This window comes from Bos taurus, chromosome 5, assembly GCF_002263795.3.
Source record: "Bos taurus isolate L1 Dominette 01449 registration number 42190680 breed Hereford chromosome 5, ARS-UCD2.0, whole genome shotgun sequence".
Taxonomy (NCBI): Eukaryota; Metazoa; Chordata; class Mammalia; order Artiodactyla; family Bovidae; genus Bos; species Bos taurus.
In genome coordinates this window covers 20,970,911-20,985,449 of record NC_037332.1, presented here as the reverse complement: position 1 = coordinate 20,985,449, position 14,539 = coordinate 20,970,911, and the positions used below count along the sequence as shown (strand labels likewise).

Here is a 14,539-nt window from a genome sequence, read left to right as displayed (position 1 = left end):
TTCAGTCGTGTCCGACTCTTTGAGACCCCACAGACGGCAGCCCACCAGGCTTCCCCGTCCCTGGGATTCTCCAGGGAAGAACACTGGAGTGGGTTGCCATTTCCTTCTCCAACGCATGAAAATGAAAAGTGAAAGTGAAGTCGCTCAGTCGTGTCCGACTCTTAGCGACCCCATGGACTGAAGCCTACCAGGCTCCTCCGTCCATGGGATTTTCCAGGCAAGAGTACTGGAGTGGGGTGCCATTGCCTTCTCCAATATGTGTGTGTATATATATATACACACACACATATCACATCTTCCTTGTTTATTCCTATGTAAATGGACATTTAAGTTACTTCCATGTCTTGGTTACTGTAAACTGCATTGCAGTGAGCACTGGGGTGAATTGTCCTTTTGAACCATATTTTTCTCTGAATATATGTCCACGAATGGGATTGCTCTATTTTTAGTTTCTTAAGGAACCTCCATGGAGAAGACAATGGCACCCCACTCCAGTACTCTTGCCTGGAAAATCCCATGGACTGAGGAGCCTGGCAGGTTGCAGTCCATGGGGTCGCACAGAGTCGGACATGACTGAAGCGACTTAGCAGTAGCAGCAGCAAGGAACCTCCATACTGTTCTCCATAGTGGCTGTATCAATTTACATTCCAACCAACAGTGTAGGAGGGTTTCCTTTTCTCTATACTCTTTCTAGCATTTATTGTTTGTAGACTTTTTGATGATGGCCATTCTCTGGTGTTAAGTACTATCTCATTGTAGTTTTAATTTGCATTTCTCTAATGATTAGTGCAGACATGCAGATGACACCACCCTTATGGCAGAAAGTGAAGAGGAACTAAAAAGCCTTTTGATGAAAGTGAAAGAGGAGAGTGAAAAAGTTGGCTTAAAGCTCAATATTCAGAAAATAAAGATCATGGCATCCAGTCCCATCACTTCATGGGAAATAGATGGGGAAACAGTGGAAACAGTGTCAGACTTTATTTTTGGGGGCTCCAAAATCACTGCAGATGGTGACTGCAGCCATGAAATTAAAAGACGCTTACTCCTTGGAAGGAAAGTTATGACCAACCTAGATAGCATATTCAAAAGCAGAGACATTACTTTGCCAACAAAGGTTCATCTAGTCAAGGCTATGGTTTTTCCTGTGGTCATGTATGGATGTGAGATTTGGACTGTGAAGAAGGCTGAGTGCCGAAGAATTGATGCTTTTAAACTGTGGTGTTGGAGAAGACTCTTGAGAGTCCCTTGGACTGCAAGGAGATCCACCCAGTCCATTCTGAAGGAGATCAGCCCTGGGATTTCTCTGGAAGGAAGGATGCTGAAGCTGAAACTCCAGTACTTTGGCCACCTCATGCAAAGAGTTGACTCATTGGAAAAGACTCTGGTGCTGGGAGAGATTGGGGGCAGGAGGAGAAGGGGACGACAGAGGATGAGATGGCTGGATGGCATCACCGACTTGATGAACATGAGTCTAAGTGAACTCCGGGAGTTGGTGATGGACAGGGAGGCCTGGCGTGCTGTGATTCATGGGGTCGCAAAGAATCGGACACTACTGAGCAACTGAACTGAACTGAACTAAACTGAAAGATGAATATTTGAAATTATTTTTAAAAAACTATTAATATACTTATTTTCTCAGGTTAATATCTGAGACAAAATTTTCTTCATATGCATTAAGCATAGCAACATATCACAACAGATTGAATAAAGAAGTAGCTATAAGAGTCCAGCTCTTGCCTACCAACCCATTTATTAAACATTTTACAAAAATAAAATTCCTCTCCTTTCACTATGTATATTTTGGAAAATATGGGGTTTAATTAAAATATTATTTATGTTACATAATGATTTCACTATTATTATCTTAAGGAATAAAGAGAGGAGACTATAACTACCAAATATTATTTAATAAATAATGCTTAACAATGAGATTACAGAAATGTTACACTTGATTATATGCAAACTTCACGAATGATTGGTGAAAATACATTCTCATATACTGTTGATGGCAGTGATAATCAGACCAATAGCTAGATGATAGCTGTAAAGTGTTAAAATGTGCACACACTTCTCATCATAGATTTCCCTTTTGGAATTTTCCTAAAGCTAAATTGCACTAATGCACAAAATTTGATCCACATATTGTGTCATAATGATTAAACTGTCCAAACAAAAAACAGCAAACATTGAAAGCACTGAAACACTCACCATTGAGCAAAAACACAAGTAATATTTGATACACTCATACAGTAGTGTGTTCTGTAACTATATAAAACATGGTGCATATATATATATATATATATATTAGTTAGATAAAATAAGTAATCTAGATGAAAAGTGTAAAGCACAAGGGATAAAAGGGAGAGAGAAAGAAATAGAGAAATGAAATTCTGTTGGGTATATAGAACATGTGTGAAATACCTGAAGTAATAAAAATCGAAAACAATGATTACATCTGTGGAGTGCAATTGGAAAGTCAGTTGGGTAAGAGGTTATTTTACATTCAACCTTATATTATATCCTGGTATGTTATTAAATGTTTCAGCATGTTTTACCATTCATGTATATTATTTTTACAATGCGAACTATTTAATGCAAAAACACAATAATCCTTATTATTGATAATTCTAAAAATATTTTTCATGTAAGATGCAAGAGAAATGGAAGCAATTGTAGAATGAGTTTAAAAAAACACATCCATGTGTAGGGACTCTGAAGATGAAGACAGTTCCATGGCTCGTGTGTGTGTTAGTTGCTCAGTCGTTTCCAACTCTTTGTGACCTCATGGACTGTAGTCCGTCAGGCTTCTCTGTCCACAGGATTCTCCAGGCAAGAATCCTGAAGCGGGTTGCCATTTCCTTCTCCAACCGTGGCTCATAAGAAATGCTAAAGTTAAGAACAGTAAAAAGATTGACCTGAGGGGAGAAAAAAACTGAAATCCATTCCTTTATTTTCTGATTTGAAAACATAAACTACCTACTAAAATGTCATTTTCATTTAAAATGAAATGATATAAGCAGAATAGACAGATTCAGTCAGTTCAGTTCAGTCGCTCAGTAGTATCCTACTCTTTGCGATCCCATGAATCGCAGCACACCAGGCCTCCCTGTCCATCACCAATTCCCGGAGTTCACTCAGACTCACGTCCGTCTAGTCAGTGATGCCATCCAGCCATCTCATCCTCTGTCGTCCCCTTCTCCTCCTGCCTAGGTACAACCAATTTGGTGAAAGAAATTTCAATGCAGGAGACAGTGCTTTACAAATTATAAGAGAAAGCAAGTGTTCATTGCAATATTAAAAAATAACAACTACATTATGATACATTTATATAATAAAATTTAATGCAGTTAATTAAATTAAAATGACATTAGATAATAATATTTAATAATATACAAAAATACCCACAACTTACTGTCATGTGGAAAACATTGCAAAACTATAAGTGTAATGTTGAAATATTTTTGTGAAAATCAATGTCTGTTGGTTTGTGTGTGTACACACTCATACCTTAAGAAAAAACACCAAAATAATATAGTAATCTCTGGGCTAGAATATATATTTTTACTTTTTCCCTTAAAACTATTCTCTAACCTAAAATTCTTATTTTCCTCTGCATTTTCTAAATATGCTAAAACAAACAACTTTTATGAGAGATAAGAAGAGAGTTGAGTTTGAAATCTCAGTGTATAAAATGGTAAAAATAGAACTTTCTTCTCTATTAGCAGGGAATTGTCATTATATTTCTTCCTATTCTATGCTCTGAGATGACCTCATATCATTGATGCACAGTCATATCTTACTGCCTAGACAGAGCACTGGGAAACATAAGATGCCATTCATCCTGTGCTGTGCTTAGTCGCTGGGTCCTGTGCGATTCTTTGCGACTCCACGGACTGTAGTCCATCAGGTTCCTCTGTCTGTGGGATTCTTCAGGCAGGAATACTGGAGTGGGTAGCCATTCTCTTCTCCTGGAGATCTTTTCAACCCAGGGATCGAACCCAGGTCTCCCTCATTGCAGGCAGATTCTTTACCAACTGAGCTACCAAGGAAGTCGGGCCATCCATCCTGCACAAAGGGAAAACAATGTTGCAGTTCTTTGGGTGGAGTTCTGGTAACATGTTAGTTTAGCTCATCACATGAGAAGAAAAAGATCCAGCTGCAGAACTTGGGGGACTGGTTTCATAGAACTCATCCTTTAAAGGATATCTGAGATTCATTCCAAATCTGTGGTTCTATGACTCTATGAATAGCGATGTGTTAGTCGCTCAGTAGTGTCTGACTCTTTGCAACCCCATGGAATGTAGCCTGCCAGGCTCCTCCATCCATGGAATTTTCCAGGCAAGAGTACTGGAGTGGGTCTCCATTTCCTTCTCCAGGGGATCTTCCCAGCCCAGGCATCTAACCTGGGTCTTCCGCATTGCAGGCAGACGCTTTACCATCTGGGCCACCAGGGGAGCCCATTCGGAACCAGGTGAGTGAAACAATAACGATGTTCTTCATCACCCTTGCTGGTCTCAAGTAACAGAAAGAGTCCAGCTGATAGGCTGACGTGGCGACTCAATGGTTTTAACATAGAGTCTGATGCAATCTCCCACATCCCTTACCACAAAGGACCTAATCTCCATTCACCGAGTTGGAAAGCTCCAACCTCACCCAGGAGGTCTAATGTGTGCATATGGGAGAGTGTGAGTATGTCAAGTACAAAGAAAGAAACTATTGCTTAGCTAAACTTGTGCCTTTTAAAAACTTTTGCCTGGCTAATATGTATGCATTTTCTCAACTGTTAATAATGTTGCCTAGAAAATATTTTAAACTGATTAAATACCTTTTCCTAGCTCTATCCTGTCCACCCTCTTTCCAGAGGGTGAAGGTGCTCATGATTTTGTTTTTCCACTTAATTGTTCGGTGACTTTCAGTGAATTATTTAGACTTTCTGAGTCTCCATTTTTACTTCTCTGAAAACTTGATAATAATATTTACATGGATTTTAAAGCATGAAATTTAAACTTTAGAAATATGTGAACATTTTGAGAATAAAGCATGGAATAAATTAGATACACCACAAATATTAATTTCATTTCTTTCTAATAAGCCCAAGAAATATGCTTTAAAATGGGCAATAGTATCCAATTATTGGCCTCACAGAACTAATTTTATAGAAAAAGGTATATGGACAATATCAGCTTCACAATAAGCTAAGTTCAACTTAATGCACTTGAACTCTGTTACAGACAACACATTATTGCTCAAAAGAAAAATCCTTGGAATATATAGCTGGAATTTTTCAAACAAAATTGCAGGTTATAGAAGTTGACACACTTAAAATTAATGCTTAGAATTGTTTTAGCTATCTTCTTACAATGAGACATTTAATTGCATATGACTGATCAATTTACCCTTTTTTTTTCTTGAGTTCTTCTAAGTTTATTCATGTCCTCTATTGTAAAACTGTATTTGTTGTTGTTTTTTAGTGGCTCAGTCCTGTCTGACCCCATGGACAGACCCAAGCCCACCAAGAGCTCCCCAGTCCATGGAATTTCCGAGGCAAGAATACTGGAGTGGGTTGCCATTTCTTTCTCCAGGGGATCTTTCTGACCATGGGATCAACCTGCATTTCCTGCATTGCAGACAGATTCTTTACTGCTGAACTACTGGTGAAGACCAGTGTAAAATAGAGGTCTTTCTAAAATTTTCTTAAAACATTATGCTACGAATTACCTTACAATTGTATTAGTTACTTCGAAGAAGATTGTTTTGTTTTTAAACTGTTCTCTGACAAAAATGAGGCATTTACACTAATGTGATCATGGAGATTAAATTAATTTTCAAAAGTCTCATAGCTAAAAAGTCACATATTTATCTTAAAAGGGAAAATCTTACAACGTGGCAACTTAAAGTATCTGATTCTAAGAATTCCTATAAACATGAGAAAATGAAAAATTTGGATGGAAAAAATCATATAAAAAAGCTACAAAGCTGATAGACAAGGAATTGAGTAGATCCTCATTTTCTAGAAGCCTGCATCAGGAAATGATAAGGAAACATATGTCAAACCAGGCCTTTGGGAGAATGCAACTTAGCATAACTTTCAGTTTTGAAAAAAAAAATATTGCTAGCATGCAATGACAGTGAAAAATGATTACTTTGTGATATTTTTAGTATACATTTATTTTTTTCATGTTCTTTTATGTTTTTTTGGCAATAAGCTATAGAATACTATTCCCAAGTAAGGTTTTGGATGAATTCCTAAATTAAATCCACAAAATAAGAAACAGGCAGAATATTACTGATTGGTTCCAGACCTGAAGAGCATAAAATGAGTCTGCTTAACATAAGCAAACTGGAAATGTTGATACTTATCACTTGTATCAAAGTATAAATGAAGCAGTTTAGTATTTTAGAAACTAATCTAAGTTTCTCTTTTGGCCAAAAATTAAGTTGGTCCAAGTAAGTATACATTTCAAGAGTAATGAGCAAAAAGGATTCAATTCTCCTGAGTCTGCTCATTTACATTTTCCTGAAATGGTTTATTCAGTTGATGATTTACGTGACCTTTAGCGGAACATGATAGCTGGGTGAGAGAACTGCATTTAATTGTTGTCACAGCTATAGAAGTAAAGGGCTTTGTAAGAGAAACATTCTCACTGTAGATGCCTCATTTGCAGCAGGACTCCATTTGGGGTTAAAAGCTAGGTTATTTGGGCTGGTTTAGCACGTATCTCTCTCTTACTCCATAGGGAGTGAGCTGGGCTGTCCTTGCTCACCAAGTCCACCTGCACCTCGTTAGAGAGTGTTTGCATGCCACACCACAAGATCCCCACAATGACATAACTCCATTCAGAGACTGGCGTGACTGGGCTGGGTTTCCCCCCCCCCTCAGCTCTTGTATCACTAAGAATCTGGCAGCCAGTTCCGTCTGACAGAGTTTACAGCATATATTGGTGGGTTCTTGTCCATAGTGCATCTGCTTTAAGAATTAACGAAAGCAGGGTCAAGACAGCAAGGTAAGTGCTGTTTTAACTATAGCACTGGGGATGCTGACGGTTTGGGACAGTGTTTACTGTAATAAGAACAGAAAAAAATTCCAGAGCAACTTCGCCAATTGCTATTCAACAGCAAATCCAGTTTTGAGCATTTACTTTCACATCTTGCATAATATACTTTCCATGATTTATGAATTTGAGATACATTTTATACAGTCTATAATGCCTTATTTAGCAAAAGATGTTATAAAAAGTTTCAAGATTTCACTAGAAAGTAGAAACAGTATGGCATTTAAAATGTTTGCTATTTTATGCTAAGTAGTTCTATATGTTAGTTTTGTTAGAACTTAATTTGGAACAAAGAAAGCCATTTCAATCAATATTCAAAATATTTTGCAACTGGTATGTCATTATAATTTGTTATGATTTGCTGTAAACATTTTATGCTGTCATAAAACCTGAACAAAAGGATTACTTAATTCTATTTTGTTAATTTTAAAGATTTGGGTTGTGAATGTATGTCTTAAGAAACAGGAACATGTTTTAAAGAAATTCTGGGAAACATGATTTACTCTTTGGAAAAAAGCCTTTTCTTCATAGCCACAGGTATTTGAAAAAACTAGGGGAAAGTAAAGTGTGTTTTTGCTTCATAATGGAGTCATTATATGGTTACAAACTCTCTTTGAATTCAGAGCCCTTGTTTTGACTCTGCCAAAAAATATGGAAGCATTTTTCATTGCTATTCAATACTCACATTATAGTTCCCATGTCTATTTTAGTGTATACTGAATTAAAATAAGGTGGACTTATTAATAAAGGAAGACAAACCTTTACAACATTAATATACTGTAATTTATAAAGAATCCTACAATTAGCACTATGTAATTGTTCTCATGGCCAAGTCCTGTCAACTAAATTTAATGACTCCATCACAATCTTAGGGAATAGTTTACTAAGAGTCTGGCTACATGTTACATTATGTCTGTTATGAGAGTGATTCTAACAATCTTTTTGAGTGTTTCATCTGCTAAAATTAAGTATTTTATAATTCCAAGTTAAAGCAAAGATGTTTAAAATTCCTGATAGCAGAAAATCCTGCTTGTCCTAAACTGCCTAGATCCAAAAGCTTGTACCTTGTTTCTCACAGGAAGAGATTTTATTTTATGGGATCCATTGGAATGTGGAGGCTGCTTCACAGTAACAGTTTCCCTCCCAGCGTGACCTATTGCTCAGCTATAACTCTTCATGCTACAAAAGCCCTACTCTTATATCCTATTTCCTTTTACCTACATTGCTGACCCTTTACTTCCCAAGCAATTGAAATGTGCTTCACTGATCCTTAGCAACAGGTACATGTGAAGATCACTGATACAAATTGTTTTCAATGTATATTCCCAAATTGATCCTTTCCTACATGGCTCTTAATGCTCACTGTTTAATGCAGACCTTCCTCAGTTCCCACTCTTTCCCATCTTCATTCAGTGTGAGTGCTAAAACCCAGATAAACAAACCCTACCTTCTCAAATTTTAACATGAAGAAGGTAGACAAATTGTGAGTGACTGAGAGAAAGAAAAGCTTTCAATCAAAACTTTGAAAAGAACATCATTCTCTACCAGTTAGATCTCTTTCTAGGTTTAAAGCTGTTTAGAGTTTGTGACATTTTCTTGATTAACGAATAATAATTTTACTAAAACTAATGTACTAAATACTAATTTTCAAACAGAGTTTTGTAATGTGCTTAAAGTATAGAATGTTAAACAAAAGTTGATATAATATGCACACACCCCCACTTAAGAAGTCTGTTTCCTTTCTTCAGAGTCAACAATAAAGATAGTTCTAAAAGAATTTTCCACCCTCGCCAGCACTCTACCACTACCACCACCATCACCGCCCCCAACCACCCCCAGCAGACACACATTAGAACAATGTTCTTCCAGACAAAATCACAGATTGCCCATGTTCTCAGGAAGGATCTTTTTAATGAGGTATTTTAATGATGTTGAATGGTGGGGTAGAGGGTCCAGTTTACAACTGTCTTCTTGATTTTGTTTCTTCTGGTTCTGAAGGTATTCTGAAGCTGCGTTTTCACATGGTGGTTAATGGGCACCTCCCAGAAACCTCTTGCAGGAATCCATGTAATTCAGGAAAGGACCTGGAGAGAGGTTGACTGGAACAATTAGGCCTAGCTCGCCCAGAAGGGGGCGCCAGTGTATGCAATCTGTCCTGAAATCGGTTCCCTTTCCCACACATTGTAAACTTACATCCTTACCCTAATCCTTAAAAGCAAATTAAACAGACATCATTAGTGCAGTAAAAAAGCACTCTCAAATAATAAAATTTGCATTTGCGAATGCATTTTCTTTCTTCTTAGTATATTTTTCCTGAAAGAATACTATTTTATAATACATATTTTCACTTTATTTAGGATTCAAAGCATTCGCCAAAATGAATCTAGGTGTGTTTCCTCTCCTCTTGGCATTAATTGGCGGTGCCAGCAGCACCTATCCTGATTACTATGAGTATTACGATTTCCCCCAAGCACTGTATGGGAGGTCATCACCAAACTGTGCACCAGAATGTAACTGCCCTGAAAGCTATCCATCAGCCATGTACTGCGATGAGCTGAAACTGAAGAGTGTGCCCATGGTGCCTCCTGGAATCAAGTACCTTTACCTTCGGAATAACCAGATTGACCATATTGATGACAAGGCCTTTGAAAACGTAACTGATCTGCAGTGGCTCATTCTCGACCACAACCTTCTAGAAAATTCCAAGATAAAAGGAAAAGTGTTCTCTAAATTGAAGCAATTGAAGAAGCTGCACATAAATTACAACAATCTGACAGAATCTGTGGGCCCACTTCCCAAATCTCTGGTGGACCTGCAGCTCACTAACAACAAGATCTCTAAGCTTGGCTCCTTTGATGGACTGGTTAACCTGACCTTCATCCACCTTCAGCACAATCAGCTGAAAGAGGATGCTGTTTCAGCTGCTTTGAAAGGTCTGAAGTCACTCGAATACCTTGACTTGAGCTTCAATCAGATGACCAAACTACCTTCTGGTCTCCCAGTGTCTCTTCTAACTCTTTACTTAGACAACAACAAGATTAGCAACATCCCTGACGAGTATTTCAAGCGTTTCAGTGCATTGCAGTATCTGCGTTTGTCTCATAATGAACTGGCTGATAGTGGAGTTCCTGGAAATTCTTTTAATGTATCATCTTTGTTGGAGCTGGATCTCTCCTATAATAAGCTGAAAAGCATACCGACAGTCAATGAAAACCTTGAAAACTATTACCTGGAGGTCAATGAACTTGAAAGTAAGTAGAAAATTGTGCCTATGATTGATTGATACTTCCTCAAGGTTTTAAATGCCTAAGTTGTGTGACGCAAATATTAAATTGGCTCCAGTTTAAAAAAAAAAAAACTAAAAATGCCAACAAAATATTTCTCTAGAATATAAATTCTAGCTTAGCTGTTTATCCAGTATCTGGCTTTTCTTTGGAGTGTCCAGATAAGAAATCATTAAGGTCATATAGAATTTAAACACTTGTTTCTTCAAATTTAATATTCTGGGCTAATTAATTCTGCTGTGTTAACTCTTGATTTTCATTTGTTATTATTTGCCTCCTTCATGACTTCAATTTGTATGTCTGCATTCATTTCTTGACAATACGTAGCTAAGGGGGAAACCGAGTCCAGAGGAAACACAGTCATCAGAGACTTTAACGTCTCTCTCCTGCTTGTTCCTAGAGCAGCCTGCAAACACTCATACTCTCCTCTGACATCTTTACTTGGGACTCAACATGTTACTCTACTTTCATGACCATCATCTATCTCTGTTTTCCCTGGTATGGCTGGTGTGTGTAGTCTTCACAGTGTTCTTAGGAGGACTGTGAGAAGGTTTAAGGAGGACTATAATAAGCGTTTGGAATATAGTTTACTAGAATTACAGAGCCCCTTTTTCTTACAATGCTTCACCTCATTTGATTTTCCCATCATTTATCCTTCCTTTCTCTTACTTCTGTAGTTTATTTTTCATTTATCTGCTGGGTACGAGTTTGACCTGATCCACTTGGGCTGTTTATGCACTCTCCTGATCTCCTGGCACATTTTTCAATTTAAGCTATAAAGATTTGGATTGTAAACTGACTATTCACCAATATTCACCTTATTTTTTAATGGAAGTTGGCAGAAGAAAAAACCTGTAATTCACAGATGAAGTTTTTAAAATGAAAACTCAGGTGGGAAACACTGATTCACACAGTAAATAATTCTTTGTGCAAAATAATCTATTGAAATTGAACATGTGTATATTATAAAACTTGGTCCCCTTGTCATACTGGCTAAGGATATTGACACTCCTATCAGAAAAAATTGCATTGTGCCTTATTAATGTGCTACTTTATAATTCTGCAACAGTTTCATGTAACTCCTAGTAGAGTTGGGGTTTTCTCATGAAGGAAATCGTGACTGCCAGCTCTGCAATGCCACGTCTTCTTTCTTGCATCTGGAAAGCTTGCCTGTCATGCAATACAGTCAAGCTATCAGAGCTAAACCCTTAGAGTTGTTTCCAGGGGAAAATTCACTATGTAGCAATATGTGGTCCCACATTATAAACTTTTGTGGTCAGGAAAAAGGATACTCAGACAGGCCAAAATGCTAATGGAATTTAAGATGGTTGAGGGCTGAAGAAACCCGTTAGATTTGGTGGGTGGAGGTTAGCAGGAGAAAGACTACCTCCTACTCTGAGACAAGATAGGAGAAAGATATAAATGCAGGGGCATTTGAAGGTGGAAAAATCAGTTTTCATTGTATGAGTTAAAAAGAAAGAGCCAGTGTAGGAGATGGGACAGATGGACCAAGAGAGAAATGCCAGCAGCCTCTCAGTGCCAAGCTGAGACAAATTCCAGTGCCCGGCACGTTTAGTCATTTGCAAGTGAGTAGTTACCTTTTCTCCCTCCTTATCTTTGACACTTAGGTATGCACATTTCAGGGATTCCTGTCATGTGACTTTGCCTGTGTGTCTTCAACTTAGTTTATCTTGCTGCATCATATTTACACATACCAGTTGCCCACATTGTAAGATAAAGAGAGTTCCTTAATGCTTTTCTTATATCAGGAAATGTACCGTCAAAAACGATTTCTGATTTCTCAAACTTGCAACTTTAAGCATTAGACTAGCCACAGATCCTCCTAGTATAAAGCAATTTAGAAAAGAGGAAAAAAAGAAAGAAAAGGACACCAATAATTATTCAGCACATAGTAATGTGCTAGCACTGTGTGAAGTGCTCTACATACCGTAGCTGATGAAATCTTCATGCCACCCAGTGTGATAGATATGTTATACTTAAAATCTGATAAATGTTTCAGAAGGTAAATGGCAGAGATAGAAAACTAACGTAGGCCTAGACCCATGTTTTCTGCACTGTTCCATACTTTCTCAGAGGCAGTACTGAAAGCAAAATCCCTGGAATTTGACAGATGAGTAATTTAAGACAACATCTTAGAGGGAAAGACTGCAGCATGTTTGGGGTTCAACTGAAGTCATTGTTAGCTAGAGTTGAAAAATGAAGGAAAAATAACAAGATGAAGGACCAGCATAAGGTTAATCTGAAATAGATTTGTGCCACCATAGGCAGTTTTAATGTACGTACACAGGTCACGCTATCTAGTAACCATCTTGGTGTCCATTAAAAACTAAATCAGATGTTCATTTGTGGCAGCTTTTTGACCCCAGAAGAAAAGGACGTGGACTGAGATGGTGGATATTCCATGATTTGGTTTTTGCTTTGGAGTTTTGAATCTTTGTCATGAGGTGTGGTTGTTGGAAAACTCTCTAGAATTCATCTATTTAACCCTTTTTATTTTAAGATGCAAAAACTCAGAATCCTTACTCTGCTGAGACTGTTCATGTAACAGCACCCCATCTTAGATTTCCTCGGGCTCGACTTAATATTTCAAAAAGCGCTTAGATAACATGATAGGCTCACTGCATGCCTTTCTATAATCCAGTATTTCTAAATCAAGAACTTAAATAATACTAAAAAAGATGTTTCATTAAGAACTTAAGTTCTGTTCCTTCAAAGATTAATTGAATCTTCTGACTTAACCATAGTTTTTCTTTACTAAATATTATTGGGCTTTTGGAAGTCTGAAATATTCCTTTAATAGTTCTAAATTCAAAGATACATCAAATAAGTGGGAAGAAGTCCTATTGGATATTATGATAGACTTAAAGATTTTCTTTTTTTTTAAATGATGGTTTCAAGCTCATGTACTGAAAGAAATGATTGAAATGTTTCCCTCTAATTTTCCAGAGTTTGATGTGAAGAGCTTCTGTAAGATCCTGGGACCCCTATCCTACTCCAAGATCAAACATTTGCGTTTGGATGGCAATCACATCACTCAAACTAGTCTGCCACCTGATATGTACGAATGTCTACGTGTCGCGAATGAGATCACTGTTAATTAACGTCTACTGATTCCGATTACATTGAGGTGTAGCCTGGAACAGCAGTTTATGGTTCTGTTTATTTGTGTGTCAGTTTTTATATTTTTCATTTTTTGTTGCTGTTTATTACTTTCATAAATTTCTAATTCTAAGGGAAATGTTTTGTAAACATTTTACTACTTTTTTTAAAAGAGAAGATGAAAGGCAGGCCTATTTCATCAGAAGCACAGACACACACACACACACACACCTTGACAAGAAACTTAATGCCTTATTTGTAAATTTAGTGGTTTTTTCATCTCTACTGTCAAATGATGTGAAAAGCTTTTCACTGGTTTCATGAACGTCAGTCAAGTTTTATAATTTCTAAATCTTAACTTAATGTGCCAAAAAGCATGGATTACATGCATATGGATGTTTACAGTCCTGAAGCAAATTATCTCAATGCTCAAATGTTCACATTTCAATGTTCAAATTTGTTTAGCTGAAAAATAGATGGTATATTTTGAGACCAATGATTCTGCAAAATACTAGACAAAATTCATGAAACTACATATACTTACAGCAATATTTTTAGTGTTAAGAATATATATATACTTACCTAATGAAACTTTTCTTTTCTAGAATTATGTTTCACCCTAAGTCATATGTATGTTTCTTTTTGATTATTTGCATGTTATGTTTAACAAGCTAATAGCAAAATAAAACATAGCAAATGGCATCACTGTGTTTGATTTCTTGTGAAATTCATATCTCTCCAGTAAAAATAGATAAAATAATATATTAGAATTTTAAAAATCTCTAGCCTGAAATATGTTGCTTATGTTAAATAGAATTTTTCATTAACTAGATTATCTGCTTAGAGCATCCACTTGTAAAGACTGTTTAAATACATCTTACAATATGTACTTAAAAGTGTGCAAACCCCAGGTGTATCCTATAATCTAACTCAGTTCTGACACCATGTGCCTAAAGATGGGGTCAGATTGTCCAGGCTAAAGGTTCAGTCCTACAGGAATGCCTTCCCTCCACACTCAAATGCCAATTAAAAGCCCAAGTTGTTACATGTTCTTCTGAGCAACTGGCTATAAATCAGAGGTTC

General features: G+C 37.0%; 1 protein-coding gene and 1 long non-coding RNA gene across 4 annotated transcripts; one reads left to right on the top strand and one right to left on the bottom strand.

Moving 5' to 3' along the window:
- Positions 1-1,892: 1,892 nt before the first annotated feature.
- Positions 1,893-4,239, bottom strand: LOC132345244 (uncharacterized). Its single transcript, XR_009494464.1, has 2 exons — positions 3,801-4,239; positions 1,893-2,886 (listed from the first exon to the last, which is right to left on the bottom strand). It is a non-coding gene; the product is annotated as an uncharacterized lncRNA (long non-coding RNA).
- Positions 4,240-4,374: 135 nt separating this feature from the next.
- Positions 4,375-14,158, top strand: LUM (lumican). 3 transcript variants are annotated; one of them, XM_059886087.1, is made up of 4 exons: positions 4,375-4,471; positions 5,472-5,544; positions 9,410-10,303; positions 13,304-14,158. In XM_059886087.1, exons 3-4 carry the CDS (start codon positions 9,430-9,432, stop codon positions 13,456-13,458), a joined length of 1,029 nt encoding a protein of 342 aa, XP_059742070.1. In that variant the 5' UTR covers positions 4,375-4,471; positions 5,472-5,544; positions 9,410-9,429; the 3' UTR covers positions 13,459-14,158.
- The last annotated feature ends 381 nt before the right edge of the window (positions 14,159-14,539 follow it).

Coding starts and splice junctions, on each gene's coding strand:
- LUM (XM_059886086.1), top strand. Junction 5,559..9,409: donor TCCGAGGCAAGAATACTGGA/GTGGGTTGCCAT, acceptor CACTTTATTTAG/GATTCAAAGCATTCGCCAAA. Junction 10,304..13,303: donor GGAGGTCAATGAACTTGAAA/GTAAGTAGAAAA, acceptor CTAATTTTCCAG/AGTTTGATGTGAAGAGCTTC.